This window comes from Dermacentor silvarum, unplaced genomic scaffold (assembly GCF_013339745.2).
Source record: "Dermacentor silvarum isolate Dsil-2018 unplaced genomic scaffold, BIME_Dsil_1.4 Seq447, whole genome shotgun sequence".
Classification (NCBI taxonomy): Eukaryota; Metazoa; Arthropoda; class Arachnida; order Ixodida; family Ixodidae; genus Dermacentor; species Dermacentor silvarum.
The window spans coordinates 96,077-120,058 of NW_023606248.1; the positions used below are offsets into that span (position 1 = coordinate 96,077).

Consider the following 23,982-nt stretch of genomic DNA (forward strand, 5'->3'; position numbering starts at 1 on the left):
GCTTCCCGGCACTCCACGAGGACATGGAGGACGGTCAGCCTCTCACCACATCTACCACAGGTTGGTGGTTCATCACCAGTAAGCAGAAAATTGTGGGTGCCATATGTATGTCCTATTCTTAGACGACGGAACAGGACATCAGTTCGTCGTGTTTTCATTACGGGTGGCCAGAAACCTAACTGTGGTTTTATCAAGTGAAGCTTATTATTTCTTTCAGCGTCCCACAAGCGCTGCCAGTGGTCTCGCAGTTTTCTTCGCAGAAAAGGCTTCAAATCTGCGGGAGGAATAGTAGCCGCAGGATTAATAGCTTGCGATGTAGTTGATGTGGCCAACTTGTCTGCAAGCACATTACCCTCAATGCCTCTATGGCCAGGCACCCAGCATACAGTCACATGCTGGTTAGATATATATGCTCTGCATAAACTGGAATAGAGCTCAGTAAGTACAGGATTTTTGTTTTTGCAGAGTGACTTCAGAGCTTTCACCACGCTTAGGGAGTCTGTAAATATAACTGCTTTTTGAAGTTTTGATGCCCTTATATGATTCACAGCCGACAATAGTGCATAGGCCTCAGCGGTAAAGATACTCGTTTCCGGGTGGAGTACACCGGATTCCGAAAAGGATGGGCCGACGGCTGCATAAGATACCCTGGCATGTGACTTGGAAGCATCTGTGTAAAACTGTGTACACGAGTATTTAGATTGCAGTTCTAAGAAATGCATTTTAATGTGTGCCTCTGGCGCGTGTTTAGTGACCTCTACGAACGATGTGTCACACTCTATGAGTTGCCAGTGCCACGGTGGCAATAGTTTCGCTGGAGCCATAGGACATTGTTCAAGCAGCGGAACACCCATTTCCTCACTGAGGTTCCTCACACGCAAAGAGAACGGCTTTCTCGCTGCAGGTCGGTTACGGAAGAGTGTGGCAGCGGTCACATCGTTTATTGTTGAATAAGAAGGATGTTCAATGTTTGCTTGTACTTTCAGAAAATATGTAAAACTGCTGTATGACCGCTGCAGATGAAGCGACCACTGATTCGATTCTACGTAGAGGCTCTGGATTGGACTTGTCCTGAAAGCACCGGTCGCAAGGCGGATACCCAGATGGTGAACGGGGTCTAGTATTTTTAATGCAGCTGGCGTTGCGGAGTTATACACTATAGCTCCGTAATCGAGGCGTGAGCGGACAAGACTTTTATAGAGGTTCAGCAGACACTTTCGATCACTGCCCCAAGTCGTACGCGACAGAAGCTTTAAAAGGTTCATTGTCTTCAGGCATTTTGCCCTCAGATACTTAATATGAGTAATAAATGTAAGCTTCGAATCTAAAACAATGCCTAGAAACTTATGCTCGCTGCTCACAGAGAGCGCATCTCCTTTGATTGCAATACTTGGGACTGGCGTTACGCCTCTCTTGTTAGTAAAGAGTACGCAAGTGCTCTTCTGGGGATTTACCTTAAAACCATTTTCATCTGCCCATTTGGACAACTTGTTTATTACAAGCTGCACTTGTCGTTCGCAGATGGCAATATTGCATGACTTGAAGGCTATCTGCACATCGTCGACATAAACAGAATAAAACATAGTGCGTGGGATGACTGTGTGCAGGGAACTCATTTTTACGATAAATAGTGTGCAACTAAGCACGCCCCCTTGTGGCACACCGGTCTCTTGGGTGAATGACTTAGAAAGAGCGTTACCCACTCTTACGCGGAATGTGCGATTCGATAGGTAACTTTCGATTGAGTTTAACATGTTGCCACGGACACCCATCGCAGAGAGATCTCGGAGAATGCCGTAGCGCCATGTCGTGTCGTAAGCTTTTTCTAGGTCGAGAAACACTGAGAGGCAGAGCTGCTTATGTATAAAAGCATCCCTGATATAAGACTCAATGCGAACAAGGTGGTCTGTTGTGGACATACCTTCCCTGAAACCACATTGCAAGGGGTCTAGTAGTTTGTTATATTCAAGGAAACAGATTAAGCGCCTGTTTATCATTTTTTCAAATAGTTTGCACAGGCAGCTTGTTAGCGCTATTGGCCTATAGCTGCTGGCTAGGGATGGGTCTTTGCCTTGTTTAAGCACGGGGATGACTATAGCTTCCTTCCACGAAGACGGGATATACCCATCCGCCCACATGGCATTGAAAAGATACAGGAGTGTTTTCAGAGTTTCAGGATGTACGTACTTAATCATTTCATATATGACACGATCACCACCTGGCGCCGAGTTATTGCAGCAAGCGAGGGATGCCTTAAGTTCAGTTAAAGTAAATGGATAATTGTAGGCCTCACTCGATGATTCTTTACGTTTAAGGGGCTGGCGCTCTTCGCGTTCTTTGATCCTCAGAAATGTTTTTGTGTAATGGGACGCACTGGATACATGTTCGAAGTGTTCGCCCAGACAGTCTGCCTGGTCTTCCAGGCTCTCACCTTGGGTACTGACTAAGGGGAGTGGGTGTACCTCCCGGCCTTTTAATTTATTTACTCTATTCCACACTTTTGTCTCATCAGTGTAAGAATTTATACCGGAGATGTACTTTTCCCAACTCTCCCTTTTAGCTCGTCGACGCGTTCTTCTACCCTGGGACTTTATTTGTTTGAAAGTAATCAAGTTTTCGGCAGTTGGTGAGTCGCGAAGTCGTACCCAAGCCTTGTTTTGATTTTTCCGGGCTTGTTTACATTCTTCATTCCACCACGGAATGCGACGTTTATTCGCTAGTCCATTAGTTTGACGGATGCATTTCGTGGCAGCGTCAATTATAAAGCCTGTAATATACGCCACAGCGTCTTCTATATTAAAGGAGGCAATATCATCTGTGGTTAAATACGTAAGTTCTCGGAAACGTTCCCAGTTAGCTGTGTCAAACTTCCATCGGGGAATGTGTGGTGAGCTTATATCTTGTTTCGTTAAGTTTAATATAATAGGGAAGTGGTCGCTCCCAAAAGGGTTCTTGAGAACGGACCACTCTAGGTACGGCATTAGTGTGCTTGATACTATAGTTAAATCTATGGAGGAGTATGTATTATGCGCCACACTGTAGTATGTTGGCTCTTTCTTATTAAGTATACATGCTCCTGAGGAAAAGAGAAAGTTTTCGATTAGGCGACCTCTCGCATCGCAACGAGAGTCTCCCCACAATGAGTTATGTGCGTTTAAATCTCCGACAACTATGTATGGAGCCGGAAGTTCATCTATGTAGTTTTGAAATTCGGTTTTATTAATTTGATAACTTGGAGGGATGTATATAGAACTGATAGTGACTAGCTTGTCAAACAGCACCCCTTGGATAGCAACTGCCTCCAGGGGCGTGCGAAGTTTTATTTCCCGACAGGCAACACCTCTGTCAACTATAATAGCAACACCACCGGATGACACAACAGTGTCATCGCGGTCTTTGCGAAAAATAGCATACTGTGTGAGGAAATTTGTTTGTGTATGTTTGAGGTGTGTTTCCTGAACACACAGCACCCTGGGACTAAACTTGCGGAGGAGTTCTTTAACGCCATCAAGATTTTGGAGGAGACCTCTGACGTTCCAGTGAACTATTTGAGTGCCCATATTAAAAGGAGTGTTGTGCTGTGTGTTTAGGACAAGAAAGTTAGCTTACAGAACCCTTTAGAGGCCCTGTAATGCGGGGTTTCTCTTTTTTGGAGCGGTCGAGAGATTCTCGCCGCTCCTTAGGCGCTGGCTGCGCCGTCTGGCTAGAAGATGTGTCCATCGGCTCTTGCGGCGCGCTGGACACCCGCTCTTGAGAGCGGTTTGTTCGTGTGGAAGGCCTCGTCTCGAGGGACGAGACCCTGGAGGCCACCAGCCCGGAGGTCGATGGCCCCTTTTTCTGAGACGGCGGAGCAGCACTAGCTGCAGCCGCCGAGGGGGCGGATGGCGTCACCGCTGGCTCACTACGCGTGTGCCAGACAGCCGCCGAAAGCCGTTGTGGCGCAGCCCCCTGACGCACCACTTCGGCAAAGCTGGTTTTTGGCAGGTAGGACACCTGCCTTCGTGCCTCTTTAAACGAAATGTTTTGTTTGACTTTAATTGTAACAATTTCCTTTTCTTTTTTCCAGGATGGGCAGGACCGCGAGTATGCGGCATGTTCCCCATCACAGTTTACACAGTGGAGAGAGTTTTCACAAGATTCAGAAGTGTGTTCGTGTGCACTGCATTTCGCACAAGTTTGGCGGCCTCGGCAGTTTTGCGAACTGTGGCCGAATCGCTGGCATTTGAAACATCTGAGGGGATTTGGCACGTATGGTCTAACACGAAGTTTAATGTACCCGGCCTCGATGGAGTCGGGCACATTAAACGCGGGAGGGTCCAACCCTCGTGTGCTCGGGTATGTGGTGGCGCAACTCACCAAACGCCTGCTTGCGCAGACGAATTGGTTCAGTTCTTCAAATCGTTGATTTGTGAGCCCATATGACCAGCTACGAGTATCGTGCAGTGCTCAACTAATGAAATCTTTTGGAACTCATTTTGAAGGTAATTCCGTACTGGTCACAATTACCAATGTGGCCATTAATTATTTGTCATGCTGGGGCTTTAGGTTTCATTATGTGCTTAGAGGGCACATAGCTATTCATCCAAAAAAAGAAAAAAAAAGGGGGGGGGGGGGGGGCTGGGACAGGAAATGTGTCAGCACCATAACACTTGTTCCTTAAATTAAGAGGCTTTATTCCTTGGGGCCACTCAACGACACCTATAACAGCATAGGTCTTCCTCCCTTTTGCCTCCACTAGACATTTTATTTGCTATTCCATTCCCTACTAGATACCTCAGATTATCATACATAATATTTTCATAAGCTGCAAGTTCAGTGCTTGCAGTGTCATTCCTTGTCCATATCGCCTCCCAACTTATAATCACTGTGAATAAGAAGACATGCTAAACTAATTGACTAACAGCTTGTGGCAACATTTTAAATTTCAGTTAACAAATGTAAACTGACTAAGCATTATGATTTGCTAGAAATGAATGAATAAAAGTCATTTAAAAGTAACATACTCCTTAACTTCTCTGCCTGAATTACAACGATAAGTTGAAGGCTTCAGTTTCTAGAGAGCACAAACGAAGCTGTGTCACACACACACAATATCAACTATATTTGTCCTATACATTCAAAACACAAATCTTTATGTTCACAAATTTCAACTCAAGAAAGTTGCACATGAAACACAGCAAAGGAAAATTTTTAGATCCTGAAGGACAAAGAGGAAAAAAAGATTGCGAGGACAATAACACAAAATGATAGGACATGTGCTATTATTTTACATGCCAACAGCATGAAAAAATTTATAAAAGTGAATGCCACACCATAAATTTTTGCCAGCACCACAGTAACAGTTCACCTCAGCATTCAGTTAGCAAGAGGAAGAAAAGTTTGAAAAGCAACCATAATAGGTGCACGAGAGCAGTAGGTGAAGAAGCATAAAAGGCACAGCCAAAAACGAATGGTGAAACATGGGAGGCCACCTTTCTGCAATTGACTTCTTTGCAGGCAGTTTTTCATGGCAGGGGACACTGTTGGTAGTTGTCGCCACCTGCCACGGGACCTTTCTGTGGCAGATCTTGCTTGAAGTCCACTTCTGTGCCTCCTTTCCTGCTGTCAAAAGCACCCTGCTTGCAAATGCACGCAGCCACTGCCTTCTCCTTTAGGCCCACGCACACATGCGTGCAGACATATGTAATGCCAAGGATACACTTAAGTGGGAAACAACTGCAGTATGGTTGCCATCTCAGTATAAAAGCCAATCAGCAACTTACCAGCACAGGTGCAGGTTCTGAAGGCTGCATTCAGCGCTTGGACGGCATCAGGACTCCATGCAAAGTCCAATGGCGTTTTATCACGGAGAACTTTGGCATGGCAGTTAGCACCATGTCGATGCAGAAAAGCAATAACCTCTAAAATGGAAAAGACAAGGAGAAATACAATCAACATCCTTAGAGTGTTAAATTTAAGCAAATAAGTGATTACAAATGGCCGATAAGTACAACCAAGCATAGCGCCAATGCCTAGATAATTACACGTAACATGAACGCAATACTCATGAGGACTTGCCTACATGAATGCAGAAGTGAGTTACAGCAAACAAATTTGGAATAAAATATTAGACTGTAAAATCCAACATTTCTACAAACTGCCAAGTAGAATATAAAGTATTTGAGCAAACATTTCTCCAAGTAATCAGGAAAACCCACCACGATGGTGCAGTAGCTAAGGCGTTCTGCTGTTTAGCATGAGGTCGCAGGTTCGATTGTCGGCCACGGCGGCCATATTTCAATGGGGGCGAAATGCAAAAACACTGACGAACTTAGACTTAGGTGCATGTTAAAGAATCCCAGGTGGCCAAAATTTATCCGGAGCCCTCCACCGTGGTGCCTCTCATAGCCCCAGTGTTGCTTTGGGACATTAAACCCCCTGTCTCAATCAAGTAATCAGTGAAAATGTTTACGGCTTGGGAGAAAACTGCAAGACTGGCTACAAGAACAGATGCACACAGTAACATAATGCAAAACATGGCCTCTTAAGATTGCACCAGCACACTTTTGCTCTGGCTGTTTTAATGGGCACTTTTTCCAGCAGGAGAGCATGATTTATGAAGTTCCTGCAGGCAAACCGATGTGGCGCTGCGATCCGATAGCCAAATGTTGTATACAGCGGCCGGGACTGCATGCAGTTTAAGACGTGGTTTACACACGTGCTTGCAGTGGTTTCATGCGCATCACAATGATCGTGGCGTGAAGATGTTAGAAATATTGACAGAAGTTTATCAGGCCACATCTTACTAATGTTAGCCGAGTCGTGAGGGTAAGAGCAGCATAAAAAAAAAACACCTGCTCCTGAAGCTGCTGCATTGCATGGTACTTCATGTGTTGACCCTTTTCGCGGAGCAGTGTTTTCTAGAGAAACGAGATGGCGCTTTCGGCGGCGCGGCGCACGTGGCCTCAGCGACAGCGCACGAATACGAAACCATCACTGCTTCTCTTGCTTCTGTGCGATCAGCTGAGTTGCAACTGAGTTTGCAAAATGCAACTGAGTTTTCGGTAACACACTGTGCTCCAATCATGCTGAATTGAATCATATGGATTGAAGACGTGTGCAGTATTTGGCTACAAAAATAGTGACTGGCATATTAAGGAATAGAATGAATATGTGTGGCCAAGTTTGCGGACCGCTGCTGCAACTGTCCGTAGATGTTTTCTGCACTTCGGAGATGTACCCACAACCCACAATTACATTATATCATTGGCAGGAATAGTCTTGCTAATCCTAACACTACCAGGTTCTCTTTACAAAATAACCTTTTACTTCCGAAATCACGCAGCAACTATGTCCAACTAACTGTTGGTTTTGCTAGTGTGAAATGTGGAATAACTTACCTGCTCACGTGAAATCCTCACCTACATTATCGTCATACCAACGTTCACTGAGAGCTTATATTACTACCTTGTAAACTGCATATCTTCTTGATGTATTTTTATGTTGCTTATTATGTACATTTTTTGTTCTGATGTGTTGCCATAGGTTGTATTGCTTTAACACTGTAGAAATTGTGTAATCCGTTCTTTGTTCTTAACTGCAGTTGACGCCTTTTATTTATATATTATTATGTAACTAAGAACAAGAGGTCCCGCTGCAGTTTCTAACTGTGGGACCTCTTTCTGTAAAACTTCTACTGCATATATGTACCACTAATGAAGCAATAAACTTGGATCTGACTCTAAACGGCTCTCTTCAAGGATACAGAAATTGGCTCATCCACCAGCGTTGTATCGCTAACCTTCAAAGAAAGGGATTCAGCCCCGGTACGTCGGCAAGAGTGAGTACTGCTCGTTAAACACGATAAAGGGAGTAGCACCACTTCCTGCCATAGTAGGTTTTGCGCACAGTACACACATCTACCTCACTTTGCACGGAAACTTACGCCCTCTCTTTCGCCAATGTGTCAAGAATAAGTGAATGGGCGCGCACTATATTCGCACAATAAATGATGGACTACACCGACAGCGCACGAATGGTCCCCCGAAGCTGAACGTTAAAGAATCCCAGGTGGCCAAAATTTATGACTGATTCGTGACGGTCCACAAGAGTAAACAAGTTACTAGCGATAACACGCCTTTGCTTACAAGGTATTACAATATACAGAACAGCTACTTTTCAAGCCTTGGGCGCACAAGAACTAACCTAATGGAACTGAGCAAACCTGCTAGCGATTAGGGAGAAAATAATCAGATAGCGACCGCACCTAGGAACTATACTGAGTCAGAAACAAGAGAAGCCGCAGCTTCAAATATTTGCCAAATAAAGAACGAAGAGCAAATCACGCTAATCCTCATTCAATTCATGAGCGTAAAGTTCAGATAGCTTAGAATACATATTTAGTCCCGCTTTTAGAGCGAGGACCCTATATGCTGCACGCTCTGTTTTGATGTAGCTTAATCAGCTCTGAAAGCGTTCTTGCATGTTCTCCGAAGCTGTGGCCAAAGCTTCGTGTCGTCCACGCAGTCGCCGTCTACAATATTTCCCAAAATAGAGGTTTCCCAAGCCGCACTGGTGTCATACACATCCATTGTAAACACGGAGGCAACGGAGGCAGTTCAGGCAAGCAATGGACACTTCACCACGTGATAAAACATGGCAGCGCCCCCGGGGTCGCCACGGAAAGGGTCAATAGGAGCAGTAAACTCATGCCTATAAACAATACTTCCTGTGTCACCTGTCAAAATCACCTTGTATGATCATGAAACTACTATATCACATCTTTGCTGACTTGAAGGATAAGGCTTCCATGCACAGCTGACGGCTGCATGAGTCTCTTATATACAGGGTGATCATTTTTAAGTTTCATGGAATATTTAAAAATTGCCAGTTGCAGGTAATATAATTCTAGTCCTTCAGCTGCATCATTCAGAGAGCTGAGAACAGGGCTTTTGTAAGCAAGAAAATCACGAGAATGAAAAAATCGGAGTGACATCACCAATTTTGGAATACATTACATCTCACATGATGTAAGAGGTATAGACCGTTTTTCATGGGCACCGCCATTGCGTAGGCAGTGGCGCCATCTATGGGCAGTTGGCATGCTGGCTTGGGCGAACGCCCGTGTTGTATGCTGTGGTATACGCTCGGCAGCAGTTTCTGGTGGATTTATTCACTCTCCCGCGGTCTATTTAGCATGCAATGGCGTCTTCTATGTGGGGAACGGTCCTGTGAAGCGTAGTGAAGGAATTTAAGTCTGAAGTAATTGAGCAGTAGAAGTTTCTACTGGCGTTAAGGCGGACGGAGACACCCAGCGCGAGGTGTGCACGTTTGTTTGAGCTTACAATCAGCCTCGAATATCAATTAGGTATTTCTGAAAATTAGTTTCACAAATGTTACCTTACTGCAGCATTCTCAGCACTGTAATTCTAAGCTCTGGTTTAGCTGCAACGAGTAGTTACGAAACATTTGACGATCCTAACAACGTGGGTACCGTTTTGCTGGCGAATAAGTTGTACTGTTTACTTTGACAAGCGTACAAGTTATGTGTAGATACATTGGGCGACTGCCCTGTTTGTTGGGCAAGGTTTTCTGCCCACAAATAAATAGTTTGGTTAATAATAACCGCTTACCGTACAGTGTGAATCACACTTTTGGAGCGGTCGAATGACCAGCTTCAGACTGCGCGAGCGTCCGAGGCAGTACTAAATGCTGTGTCATAGATCTGTCTGTTGTACATAGCGCATGGTCCCAGTGGTCCAAGCATGTGGCATGACCATGCGAAGTCTTATTACGTCGTTATCCCGTGTTGTTTTATTTTGCCGCAAAAGGAGGACATATGAACTCTTTTTTTTTTTTTTTTCAATCTCAAAAGTTCAGTCATCTACGACGCATTCACCGATCTTACGGAAATTGTGTCCTTGCATATAGCTGTTGGATTCTCTTTATGCGATCCCCTTTGCATATTGTGCCTTAGAGGGCAAAAAAGGCAATGCCGATCGAAGCACGAAGCTTGTATCATGTTGGTTTGCCAATCGCAGTGCTCGCTGTGTTGAGCAAAGCCTTCGGCCTCTTGCAGGAGGCTAACGTAAACATAGTGATTTGAAGTCTACTATACTTAAAATGCGTGAGAACGTTGCCGGTGGCTGATGCAAATGTTTTACAACAAGTCTTCGTCGAGTGAAAACCGATACATCCAACATAGTTCACAACACATACACACCCTGCGGCTGATGACGCGCGTCGCATTTTTGCACACCCAAGAGAAATTTCCAGATACTGTAGCTACTGCTGCACCTAAAGGCTACACAGTGGTTGTGCGACGACCTCGCAAGAACTGACATCCCGTAAATTGCACTCAGAACTACCTAAAACACCTCCAAATCGTTAGCAGCGCACGACCGGCAACGCATTCAAGCTGTGCCGCGCCGGCTCACACAAGCCAGAGAGGAGGAAAGGCTCGTTGCCCGCCCTTTCCTTCTCGCCCAATGAAAAGGTCTATAGCCGCCCAAATCTTTAGCTAGATCATGTAAATGCTGTTGTTTTTCTGCTTTACAGCATGTTACAATTGAACGAACTTGCGAAAAGGTCGAGGTTAACTCATGCTCACAAAGCTCGTGAAGATCGTATAGTCATCTGTTAGGTTGTTCCTTTTGTAAGGCGTTGGTGCACAGCAAGTTGGTGCTCGTGCGAGTCAGCTAAAGATTTGGCTGGCTGTACCACTCAAGCACTGATTGATTTACAGAGAGCAGCAGAGAGGGAGGTCACATGAACAGTATGTGAACTCGTCCATTTTGGCATGGGCAATTCAAATTAAGGAGCAGCAGTAGAACCTTCAGTAACAATTTTCTATACAAAAAAGTCATATATTGCCAAACAGAAAACGATGACAGATTTCAAATAATATACCGATCTAGCTCGGCTTTAAAATTTTTTAGTGTCCCTTTAAAAAATTGATAAAGCATTCCCAGACCAGCTTAATTGCAGAAGTTGAGGTCCGCTCCTTCCTGGAGAAGGTGCATCAATGCATTAGTTTCACCATCAAAGGTTGCAAGGTGCAGGAGACTTCGGCCACTGTTCCTCCTGTCCAAAGCAGCCAATTCAGACAGATCTGGCTTCATGTCTGTCGAATCTTCAGCTTCAGATGATGGGACAGCATCTGCATCCATGTAGAGAAATTTACTCTGATGGCAGGTATCAATCTAGAGGCTAACATTAAGGCAGCCAATTGTAGCTGTCAGTATGCAAGTTAGTGTGGAACGCACAAGCATTTATTTATATGAAATTTTAGTGTAACACAAGTCTTGTAATTAATAAAACAAGACTTACGCTACAGACAAAATCAATAGCTGTAAAATGGCCCACTTTTGATATGTCCAATTATTACGCAAATAATAAAGAACTGTTTTACCAATACCTGAAATGTTTAAAATCTAAGTTCAGAAAAAGTACCCCACACACAGAAAACATAGCAGCTAGTTGCATATTACACTTGATGCATAGTTTTAATTGGCAATCAAATTAAAATCGTACACAAAATTCAATTTAAATGACACAATCGATGCAAGAGCCCACAGCCAGGTTACATTTCAAATACAAATCAAAAGAATGAGTTTATAGTTGCATTGAGAATTAGGCAATTCAGTACTCCAACGCATCTCTCTAGTAGTTCTAGTGTCACTTCAATAAAAATGGCCTAAACCTGCCAGACCTTTCTATCACTGTGCCACACAATTGCACATCTTTGCCTGTTTCCACAAAATTTACCTTTTTAATACAGCCCCAAGAGACTCTCTCCTTCGGCAACCTTCTTACGTTTCACCCCACACGGATCATCAGTTCAAAATTACTGTGCCATATCGCCACACTAACTTGCATGCAGAACCGTTTAGACCCAGAACAAGTTCAGAATGGAACCACCTCCCCAGCTCCATTGCAACGATCACCAACATCAACGTTTTCAAGCAGGGCTCATACAGCACCTTTGACTCAAAATTCAAGGATTTCACGGATGGTGAAGGCCAAATTTCAGGGAGGTGGAAACAAACATTAGTTGTACACATACACTGAAACATAGTGAAATCTTCTCCTTAGCAGCAATTTCTTGCTCCAATGCAGCTGTTGAATTGGACATGTGCTTTAATTTAAACCCTTTAGGTGGCTTTTCAAACTCTCCCATTGTAAAGATGTCATTTGCCTTCTGGCATAATTGTTTGACATCAGCGAAAGACAATCGTCGTGTTAATGCCAGATAGCTGAAGTTTACTTTCCCCCAAGCATTTCTAGAGCCTCAGGCTGCAAAATGAAGATCAAGTGTAGTACTGCGGCATCCATTCGACAAGCACTGGAGGTGATTTTATAACTAGCAGTTCTTTGTGCGGGGAATTCTTTCCAATTTTTCGATTAATAATTTAATCACGATTAATCGGTTGATGTGACATGACCAAAAACAGGAATGCAGGTATTATACTGCTGCATGCATTTTCCCGAGACACTGCACCATGACAGTCACCACCCTATTTCGACTAAGAATTTGGCGCAGCATACTGTTTCATGAGCCACCTGAGCATGAAGCAACCTGCTCGTGAATTCGTGAAAATTTGCCTTGGTTTCTTTAGGTTACCAGTTAATTATCATTCGTTTAGTTGTGCATTATGAATGCTGTACTATACTAGAGACGCATGCATTTTGTCCACTTTTGTAGGCAAGTAGGTGCAAAACCGTAAAATGTTTTCTTGTAGTGCCTGAGGTTGTCAATGAAGCAAGGCAACTAATGTTCTTCGTAGCAGCTAGATTTATTTGCTCTGAGATCACGTGTCTTTTATCCTTACTTCTCATGTTATTTTTGAAAAAAGGAAAAAAAAATGAAAGTGCTTGATTGAATCGGCACATTAAATAAATGCCCGAAATACTCAGAATAATATATTATTTGCAGAACACCAATAATTTTCTTTAAATTCTAGATAAAGTTGGCTTCACTACAGCTGCTTGAAGTTGGCTTTTTCAGCCCCAATAAAGTAAAGAAAAAGTGAACGTCCGAAGCACAACGTCTGTAGCCTTTGAGAGTTGTGACGAAGTCGACTGCCATGTAGAATTCCATTAGTGCCCTAGTACGGTGCAAACGGAAGGTAACTTTATGAACGTTTCGGCAGGTGATCCTGCCCACCATGGTTCTGAGTGGCGCTGGCTAACACTCCTAGGGCTAATCTAGTAAAACATAAATACCCAAGTTAGTGAACGAAGTGATGGCTGTCGCCGTAGCACAATTGGTAGTGCAACGCACGTGTAATGCGGAGGTTGCAGGTTCGGCTCCCGCCGACGACAAGTTATCTTTTCGTCCACTTTCATTTCCCCCTTTTCTTCATTATTATCTACATTCCAATTTCAACTACACTTAATTTCCCCGATGCTTTCCTTGGCTTCGTTGTCTGTTGGCTTTATGTGGTTATATCTATATATGACCGTGTATGAGTTCACGCGCGGCCGCCCTATGAGGCCCCCCCCTCCACTGAAGGGAGACTTCCAAGCCCTGGCTGCAGTGTAAACCAATTAGCAAAACAACAAAAAGGTGCCAGTGCTTGGTCTCTTGATCTGGTTTTGTCTAGCTCCACGATGGCAATGGTGATTAAACAAGCCTGTCGATGGTAGCTGTGGAAACACCGCATTGCAATCGCTTAGAGACGCTCTTCAAAAAATATATATAATCTACGATTGTTTCCCAGTGGACAGGGTCCCTGGAATAGTCCCTATGTCCTATGTGGAGTTTGTTAATTTGAATGTTCAAATGTTGCCCCCAAGCCACCAAGTTTTCAAAGAATTCAAGGAGCACATTTATTTTCAAGAAAGTTTAAGGGCTCTTCGAATCTTTTTCCAAATTCAAGGGTTTCAAAGAAATTCAAGGAAGTGTACAAACCCCGCTTTCATGACAGCCATTGCTCATGAATATTTGTAATTATTTTATTTTTACTTATTTTTTATTTTAGCGTAACCTTGCCTCTCCTTTCTGCAATGATTCTGCCTCAAGAGAAATATATAAATTAATCGATGGGCAGTTATACAGGTGGTCCACTGCTGTTAACTTCCAGAAACTGCAAGCACTGCAAAAACTTTGGTGTGGTTCCTGACCTAGCATGAAGAACTGCTATTTTTAATGATCGTTTGAGAATGTCCCAATCGGAAAATCCCATTTTGGTACACAAATAGCCACCTTACCAAAGCACGACACTAACTCTTGGTCCCTTTGTGGAGCCCACCATGTCTGCATTAAAGGGGTACTCACACAAAAATTTTCTATCCCGCTTTTCTTGCTTTATCAGATAGCTGTCAACCCTGTAAATACAGTGTTGGATTCTTTGAATACGAAAATAATCAGCAATTACATATGTGACTGTTTCAAAATGTCTACCTAATGAAGTGCAGCTTCTTGGCATAGAGTTTGTTTACAAGTTATCTCAGCATGTTACAAAAATCGAAGTGGTCAAAAACCGCTGACGCACGTGCCGGTCAGTCTGGTCCAGTGGTCACAAGCCACACACGATAACTGTGATTTGCTGAAAGCTGGACACACGCTACTTAAACCATTCTATCCTATTTCACTCTGCCCTTCCCTGCATTCCACAAAGCCCAAGAGCTTGGTGATGATGATGATGAACCTCTCATGGCTCATACCCACTGAGGGCGATAGGCCAAGAATCAGGCGGCATAGGTAGCTAAAGAAAGTTCTTTTTGAAAATGAGAAACGCAAAGTAAAAGAAAAAAAATCCAAAGAAGATTTTGGTATAACTAGACTAGTATGCCAGCGAGCAGTCAGAATAACTGAATCGTGAATTTTAAATGAGGTTACAATCAAGGTGAGAATAAATATGTTATTAAAGAATTTGGAGAAACCAATTTCAGTGAAATGAATACTGATCTGATAGGTAGAATAATGCTACAATTAGTTTGTTTGCTTGCCCTCTGTCAGTCCCCTGCTGTCGTCATCCTCTGAACTGATTGATGGCTCATACCCACTATGGGGGATTGGCTGTCACTTCTGTCAGAATGCGCAGCGCCATTTGTCCTCCTAACCTTGTCTCCCAGGGATATTATCTCATCTTCTAAAGCTTTCGACAATGAGATCATAATGCGGCTTTGACTACTGCACCAACCCACAGGTCAGTGATACCACATGACCGTTCCCTGAATTTTTGTGATGTACACAGATCACCTTGTAAACAAACCCTACATCAAGAAATTTGGCACGCTTTTTAAATTGCTCACATTAAATAATGCTATATGATTTGTTGCATCTTCAACATGAGGCATCATACCGTGATAACGGAGTCAGCAGCTACATAACAGAGAAAAAAAAAACTAACAGAGAAAAAAAAAAACACTAACAGTACAGACCATAAAGTCACTCTTCAAAACTCTCTACCATCAGTGGAAAAGGATTATTAACTGAGAATATGAAAGCCACCTCTAATCCCTTCGAATTGTGTACCTACATCATAACATCAGGATTATACGACCAATTCATGGCATTTTAACATACTTTTCTGTACCTGAAAAAGCCCCAAAAATTTTAAATTCAGATTTTGTTTTAAATTGGCACATAATCTCTAAAGGGTCCTTAAAACACCTTTTCTTCAAACATGGGAACACATTGGAAGGTGCGTGCGATGCCTTTCTATGAATATATTCCCGAAAAATGTTTTTAAAAAGGACACAGTCCTAACAGAGATATAAAGAGCATGTTTACTTTGCCCATTCTATGCTTTTCTTTTTATTCTGGGTGCACTTATGGTAACACTTTGAGGTTGGTGACAATACGCGTTCACAGCCACTGCTTCCCCATTGCTAGATTTGAAGGGTGTGCATGCATGAGGGTGATGAACAATTACCCAATGGCTGGAGTCTATTAGTTGTTGCATGGCGTATGACCTCATGACAGTGGCAGAACAGACGGGGGTGATCTTTTATGGAAGACTGTGATGCCTGCTGTGTGCAGTGCAATAATATTTGTGCTCGCATTTTCAGGCAGCATTGCCTATAAATTGGAAACCTTTTTCGGACCATGCTAAAAAGTGTTGCAGTGGCCCTTCAACTGTTATTAAACAATTACCTAACATGCAACTGACAAGAAGGGCGGCTTTAAAAGGGACACTAAAGGTGAATAATCTGTTAAGTCAAATTGATAAATTATGTTTTTGCAATAGCAAAACGGCCACCCTTACTAACACTTGATAAGCCAGAGAAGACACAAAAACAAGGATGAGGGCAAGGTCAGAAGTTCTCACAACAGCTTTGACATTCTATAATGTCACAGCTGGTGTGGGAGCTTAACCCTTTCAGATGCTATTTACGCAATTGTATACACCAAGATAGTGCATAAAAGCAAAAGCATTGATTCAAGTAAAGATATTTAAAATGTGTCCCATACATCTCGAAACGCTTCTGATGGAAATAGTGCTGCAAGTTTGAATTACACAGGCAAATTGTTTCAGTAAAACGAGTGTGAAGGTAGATGGTTGGGTTTTTGCTTGGCGTGAATATGTCATTGTATGTAGCGGGTTCACTTCTTTTATTGTTTTTCACAATGTGTTGCACCAATCATACTTTTCGAGTGGCTGGGTAGGTGCTTTTCAAGCCTAGTAGACATGAAATGGTTGATGTTCGCATATCTGGTGTTCCTGCAGTGAGTTTTTGCATGGAGTGCACATTCTGTAAACTTGAAAAAACTCACTAAAGAACTGAAAACTCTTATTCTGCAGCTGTAAGCTTTTTATGATTATGAAGATGTAAGAAATACGGTGAATGTAAGTTTTCAATCAACACAACTAATTGGCTACTGAAAGAGTTAAAAATGGCCTTTGAGATGTGTGAAATCTTTATCTGTGACAATACACTGACAATTACTTTAAAATCTGTGGCATTACACTTACATACTGCCAAAAAGACTGACTCAGCCAAAAAGAGTGTGGCTTCAGGAAATTGCTGTAAATATTGTGCAATAAATATCCATAAGAATCAAATATTACATGTCCATAAATGTCCAGTGGCTGCACCCCCGAGCCAACAAAAATCTTGCTCAGAAATTGAAATCAGATGGCAATTAACATTCCAAAGTCATACCTCGGGTATTGAGGGCTACTTTAGTGAACATCAAATAATTATTAAGCACCTTGGGTTTTTCTTTTATGTACAGTCAAATGCTAATATAAGGGCGGTGTCGCACACACTATCGGAAAGCAGACACTGCAGTCAAATAAACCAACACTGTAGACACCAGTAGAATTCCACAGCCAACTGAGCCACCAATGTTGGAACTTCAACAAAGTTTGCAGAAACATATGAAGTGTTCCTGGTGGGGCTTGTGGCCAGTGAACTACATGGCTCCTTCCGCATTGGGGATAACTAAAGTAACCTTGCGTATTTAGACCATAAATGAATACCTGAAAATTCCGAATATCACCATTTTGCAATCACCATACAAACCAAAACATTCATATTCACTTCGCATTTGAAATCATGTTCCCATCAGAAGTGTTTGCCTGAGCTTGTTGGTTGCACGTAGCACAAATGGTTTCCAACAGAACGTACTGACACGAACAGAAAGGGAGGACGACACATGCTGGACTAGCAATTGAATGTTTATTATTGGTATCTCCACACTTTATATTGCACAAGACAACCAATGCTTCTTTTCGTCATGCCAGTTATCCGTCTCTTAGGGTGAAATATCGTCTTTACGCAAGTAGCTTTTTTTCGTTTTCTGTTAGTAGTATTGATGGTGTACTGATGCATGATTGCCCGCTTCTGTCAATGGCCATGGCTTCTAAAATTTTGCGCATCAGCTTGTCCTTACTTTTTTTTCTTAGTCCAGCGTGTGTTGTCATTCCTTTCTGTCCGTGTCAGTACGTTCTGCTGGAAACCATTTGTGCTTATTTCCATGCCTGTACAAATAGCTTTTTTTTCATGGAAGAGCTCTCGAGTTTTCAGGCTATAGCATTTCTCACTCAAAAACATGGCACTTAGTTTATGTACCAGAAAAACAGCAAAATGAACACCCCTTTATATGAAATCACTATTTTTCAATTGATTTCAAGAGACACTTCCTGCTTACTTCCACTCCTATCAGCAGTCAACAAAAATATTTGCCTGTGTGTGATAATTATTTTGCAGCTGCTTGCATTCTTACACAACCTACAACACTGATTTTTCAACATGACACCACGAAATACACATTAGTACCAACTATGAGCATCTATCAGCACACTTTGCTAAGCTTTATCATGCCCCCAGCATAGCAGCCACCTGGAGACTTCCTGTCCGACAGATCTCAAGCTAGAAAGAAACACGTGCTACAGACAGTTCTGATGAAGGTAGCTTCATACAGCTTCAGACGTTACCGAAGTCAAGAGTTTAATAAACAATTTCATTTAAGCACTAAGGAAAACAGCTAGATAAATAATGCCGAGCGATACTGTTTAAAAAGAGATACGCCAATGCGAAAATTTATTTCAGAGAGGTGTAATTTAAACTATGTCAAACAAAAAGCTACCTCCACAAGTTTCTAGTGCTTTCCACAGATTGTATTTAACAGTGGATGTCCCTGTCCCACCTGCTAATTTGCAAACGCTCATAATAAACACTATAAAAGAGTAGTAATGTCAAGAATCCCCAAAGAAAAAATTCGCCGCCAATACTACACAGACCCCTACGGTATCACACAATAGTACGAGGAAGACGTTACATAACGCTTATGTCGTCATCGAATTACTGGTAGGTAGTAACGTCACACAGGCCGCAAACAAGCCTCTGGCCACAACAGGCAAGACTCATCACATTGGTTAAGCATAGGGATCTTATGATACATATCCAAAACAAAAGCTGCGTGCTATGGCCAGAAACAAATGATGTGACCACATGCCTTGACGCATCATGGCTCCACAGTTAACGCGTCAGGCAAAACAAAGGCATGCCGGCAAATGATGGAGACAGGTTCAAAATCACTTCATTTCACATGCTCGTAGAGATTTGTAGGGAAAAAAATGAGCCCTGCGCACCCTTCCGAAGCGTTCAGCAGGCATTAACAAGAACTTCGGCAGCAAAGCGTAGGCACCGTAAGCAGTACCGCACAAGTTGATAAGTCCTGGGTTAGCCTCCGCGACACCTTAGCTCCGTGCCACAGACACGACGCTTGGGTTGCCACTCACTTTTGCTTTCTCTTTCCGACACGCTTCGCCCTTTCTGAGGCAAAGAAAAAAATAAGGTAACCAAGCAGCGTTCGCATTATTTTTCTACACCTCTAAGCCTAAAGTCATTCTCTTAATATCCCACAGGCTTGTTATCGAAACCGCGATTCACAACGCTTCGCAGAATTGACAAACGAGACCGGCACAAAAAGATCAAGGTTTACCTCATATGCTCTCCTTTTTATTCTGATGTTTAGCAAGTGTTCTCCAAACGCGTGCTCACAAAGAATGCAGCCGAAAAAATTTACTCTCAACCAACAGAGGGTCCCAATAAAAGATATACAAATAACAACACTACTCCGTAGCCCTCGCACGACGCACACTTAAAAAATGCAGACGAACCAGGCCAAGAAAACAAAAGTAAGGGAAAGTCTCAAATAAAAGAAAAACTCCCTTTTCCAGTACATTGAAAAATTAAATAAAACAGTTAAAATGGCTTAAAACGCGTGCACAAACCACCGTGGCTCTGGCCGTGGCTGTGATAATATCCACATCCATCCGTATCCAGCAGTACAGAAAAAACAGATGAAACGTGATGAAACTTGTGCGGGTTCAGGCGTTCAGGCGCTCGATGGATTTGGTGCTACGGTAAAGCAGCTGCTGTTATACGACGTACTGATGATATGACACTTGAAAACAAGTGAATTGGCGTGAGTGACAAGGTCGCAGCGTTTGCTTAATTTGATATTTTTCTGTCACTTCCACTATGAGTTTGTCGCGAAGGGTGAATTCAGTCATCGGCAGCACCAGAAAAGTTCGTTATCGACAGTCCCTGGTCGCGTCGTCGGCAGTGGCATTCATAAACACACAATTGCGCACTTTAGGTTTTCGAGGCTTGCAAGGGGCACAAATAGCGCGCCTTTCATGCAACTATCTGGGATCTCGTGCTTCAAAACGGGTGCGTGAGATATCTTGGAACTTGCTTTTTTTTTTTTTTTCGAAGCCGGACTATTTGATTGCAACGCTGTCTCTGTTATGCTTTTCAGCTTTACAGTCAGATTAATTCCGAAATAAAGGCTGTTAGAGGGCTCTTAAAGAGGTCTGGGATTCTCGCCGGAAACCAGCGCATAGTTTCAAGTGATCTAGGTAAGCCAGTATAGTTAAACCGACTACAGTGTTTCGATGAATTTAAAGTTTCCTTGTGTCGTTTCGTTTGCCAGGCTGCGCAAGATCTTTGCATACAAGTTATGTTCTTAGACAAGATAATAATGGCAAGAATAACAAAGATAAGGAAGATGGTGAGTGTCTTGTATTTTGCTTTCGGACGTGTGAAACAGCCTTAGCGCTATGGACCTAATTTAGAAACTTTCTTGCAGAAGAGTCCAAGATTTCTCTGCTTGCCAAGGCAGCCATTTGGATGATGACAGCCTATATAGTCATTACACTAATGTCCCTTCTGTTCCCGACAAGCAACCAACCGGACGTGCTGCGATATGTGTCATGGAACGAGTTTTATCACCAAATGCTGGCAAAAGGAGAGGTGAAGTCAAAACGTTGACAATATCGTGATCGCAAACTGTTTAGATTAAGCACTTATCCTGTTAGTGGGACAAGACAGTGCATGGCAAAGTTATGCAAAGTTCTAGCTCTTGTATTTAATATAAATGACAGACCCAAGGGACACCTGTGAAAGTGCATGTTATGCAAAGTTGTATTTAATGTAAATGACAGACCCAAGGAACACCTAGGTAGTCATGTATTTTATTGCATGGTTTAAATTCATGTCAATTGTGTGTGCTCGGGCATTGGTTATGCTAAACCTTGGACCTGCATTGAAGAAAAAACATTCCTGAGCATCTAAATTTGTGTAAAACCTACTGTAATGGACCTACTTTTTTTTTTTTTTTTTTACATGGGTGAAGTTTTTACAGTTTTGACAAGTCACCAAAATTTAGTGGTGTTTTTAGTTAAATCCCCCCCCCCCCCCCCCAAATTATGCTGAATTTATCTTTGCAAATTCAGTTTCAACTAAAGGAAGGCAATATTCCAGGGCAATATAATTTACACAGGTGAATGGAAAAGTAAACAAATTTAGCAATTTTTACGTGTTAGAGCATGTGAGTGGTAGAAATTCGGTACAAAATTTATTCTTTATTTACTGTAGACTCTGGATAAATGTAACTTGCATCAATGTAACTACCAGATAAATGGAATGAGCGTGCCCAGTTTGGTTGACTGTACATAAACACGGTAACATTCATCTTCACTTAAATGGAATGTGGGTACTAGATGTGCCACAGCTATAATAGCCACCATTGGCTGTTACACATGAAACAGTGGCACTCCAACAGCCACGTTGGACAGTAATTATATATAGTCAAGAAAATCAAGTACACCAGGTGTTTGCACAGTTTGCATGTGTTAACCAGCTTGTTCATTTCTGCATTGTGATTGCAGCAGCACAAAGCTCAAGCAACCTTGTAAACACTGTAGGGCTGGTATTTGCATAGTTTTAAAATTAAACAGCATCTAAATAATCATTTAGCAGACAAAAGCACTTGGCACTATGTGGCTGCTGAGGTGTGCAGGTGCATTCCGCCACTGGAATTCATGTTGAAATTAAGGGCCGTCGGAATAAATCCTGGAATGTATTCCAACAGCAGCAGTATGCAAAAACGCTTGTGTACCATGCTTTAGGTACACATTAAAGAACCTAAGGTGGTCAAAATTAATCCGGAGCCCTCCGTTACAGCATCCCTCATAACCCACTGTTGCAGTTTGGAGACGTTCAACCCCATAATTTTTATATCTACAGAGCCTGTTAGTGTTGCTGTTTTGTATTTATTGCTTATAACATGACAAAAGCATTGTGGTTGCACAACCACACATTTTAGATTTAAAGCAACGAGGAGCCACACTACTCTTGACTTGGTCAGAGAGATTCTGGGTTCTCCAACTCTTCCAAGATGCATGAATAGCATTTCTTTGTTTCCTAGTGTTGTTATTAAAAACATTAATTTTTGCAAGTTTTCTGTGATGTATCCACTTGCAATTCAGCAACTGCAATTAGCATTTTGCAGAGTCTTCACCGTATCTGCAGTACTTGAAACAAGGCTTTTATTCTATGCAGTTTCATTTCAGTTGGCTTTAATCACAGAATAGGAGCGAAATTAGATAGAGATTGTGAAGAAAAGCAGAAGTGTAGTGATGATGAGTAAGGCGGAGATAATTTTGTGCATGTTATAGTCTTGGTCCAAATGGCAAGAGATGGAGCTGAAATTATGATGTATTACATAGAACATGACAGCTCTGGTAAATTGTTGGCCAACCATTTTGCCTATGCAAATATCTTGTGCAATAGAGTCTGAAAATTCAAGGAGAGCACAATTATGTTCTTTTGTGTGCTCAACAACTCTCAGTGTAATTTAAGTGAAGCTAAATTTTAGGATTTCATCACATAAACAAAACATCAGTATAATGAAACACTTTTTACTTTGCCAATGAGTTCAATTAAGCAAAGTCTAATATAAGTAAAGTGTAGTGCACGTGTTTTCATTGCACTTAAATTTGGTTGATGAAGGTAAGAATAATGCGAAATTACTCGCTTCTTCTGGTCATGCCTTTTTGACATTGTACAAACCTACCTTAACCTTCTGATGTTTTAGTAAATTTTCATAGTCTGCAACAGATAGCACGGCTGGTTGCCACTTTGCATTGCTTAACGTCATATCTTTAGAGCATTTATCGAGTTGTGTGGCTGGCATAAATATAACTGTACTGTATACTTTGTAGGAGCATCATCTTGACATAAATTATTTGTGTTCTTTGAAAATACAGCAATGTGAAAGTAATAAAGATCGCTTCAGCATGTCATGCTATATATAGATAACACAGGGGTTTCCACAAATACAGGTGAACTTTCATGTGAAAATAGCAAGGCAAAAAGATTGTGTGTGCAGAAAAACACCAGAAAGATTTAAGGAAGTCCAGCGGTCTCACCTGCAGTCTACAAATTATTTGTCTTGTGGGCTATCTGCAGTTGTGTCACAGTATACACCTCAACCTTTAATCTTGCGAAGTTATGTTCCTGCAGCTCGAAGACTTGCCCCAGAGTGATGCAACATATTATGTATTATGTGCCAGTCTGAAAGCAGGGCAGTACTGATAACATTTGTTCTGTCGCTCTTCCCTGGCAAAATAAAGAAATCTTTGAGCTCTCAAAATTAATCGCTTCGGGGTACACCTTTGTGCTGGCATTTCTGCCTCAGAATGTGAAATTAAAGGCAAATTTCAGGATCAATGTCTTGGAACCAGGAGCCTTGTAAGAAAATCAAACAACATGAACTTGCTTTAGAATACAACTGTCTTCAAGTTTCCAATCGAAATGTACACTCTAAGCACAAACATTTTAAAGGGGCTGACAACCGATTTTTAAGGACCCAGATTTTTATGGCGCAACAAAAAGCTCACCCTGGGTAGTGTTTACACCTGCAGGGGTTACTTATTTTGTACGCAAAATTTTTCGAACTGAGCAGCCTGTAAAAAAATAAGAGTCCTTCCTTCAGCAATGCTAAGAAGTGATAGTGATGCCGATAGCCCACCTTGCAAATTGTGAAAGCTGCCCATCGTTCAGCTTTTACTGGAAGAAGTGCAACTGTGGTTAACCGCAACTGTAGTTAACCACCTATATTGTGACCTTTCCAACCACTTTTAACAGTAAATAGACTTGTACAATAAGTTTGCATTGCTGTACAGACCTTTCTTATAGTTGTACCATGTTTTTTTTCCCAAGTACACATCTACATCATGGCTGGCTGGCCCCTGGCGC

General features: G+C 42.3%; 1 protein-coding gene and 1 long non-coding RNA gene across 4 annotated transcripts in view; one reads left to right on the forward strand and one right to left on the reverse strand.

Moving 5' to 3' along the window:
- Nucleotides 1-4,509: 4,509 nt before the first annotated feature.
- LOC119435102 (uncharacterized) lies at nucleotides 4,510-19,617 on the reverse strand. 3 transcript variants are annotated; one of them, XR_005188756.2, is made up of 4 exons: nucleotides 19,379-19,617; nucleotides 10,952-11,137; nucleotides 5,763-5,900; nucleotides 4,510-5,601 (listed from the first exon to the last, which is right to left on the reverse strand). It is a non-coding gene; the product is annotated as an uncharacterized LOC119435102 (long non-coding RNA). The 3 variants fall into 3 exon arrangements; XR_005188754.2 differs by having other exon boundaries at nucleotides 4,511-5,615; nucleotides 19,379-19,616; XR_005188753.2 differs by having other exon boundaries at nucleotides 4,512-5,648; nucleotides 19,379-19,615.
- Nucleotides 19,618-19,754: 137 nt separating this feature from the next.
- The window catches only part of LOC119435101 (paraplegin-like), a 42,931-nt gene continuing 38,703 nt past the window's right edge, over nucleotides 19,755-23,982 (forward strand). Inside the window, exons 1-4 of the mRNA XM_037702052.2 lie at nucleotides 19,755-20,112; nucleotides 20,201-20,300; nucleotides 20,375-20,452; nucleotides 20,531-20,694. Of these exons, the coding sequence (XP_037557980.1) occupies nucleotides 19,921-20,112; nucleotides 20,201-20,300; nucleotides 20,375-20,452; nucleotides 20,531-20,694 (534 nt within the window). The 5' untranslated portion in view covers nucleotides 19,755-19,920. The remainder of the gene's footprint in view (nucleotides 20,113-20,200; nucleotides 20,301-20,374; nucleotides 20,453-20,530; nucleotides 20,695-23,982) is intronic.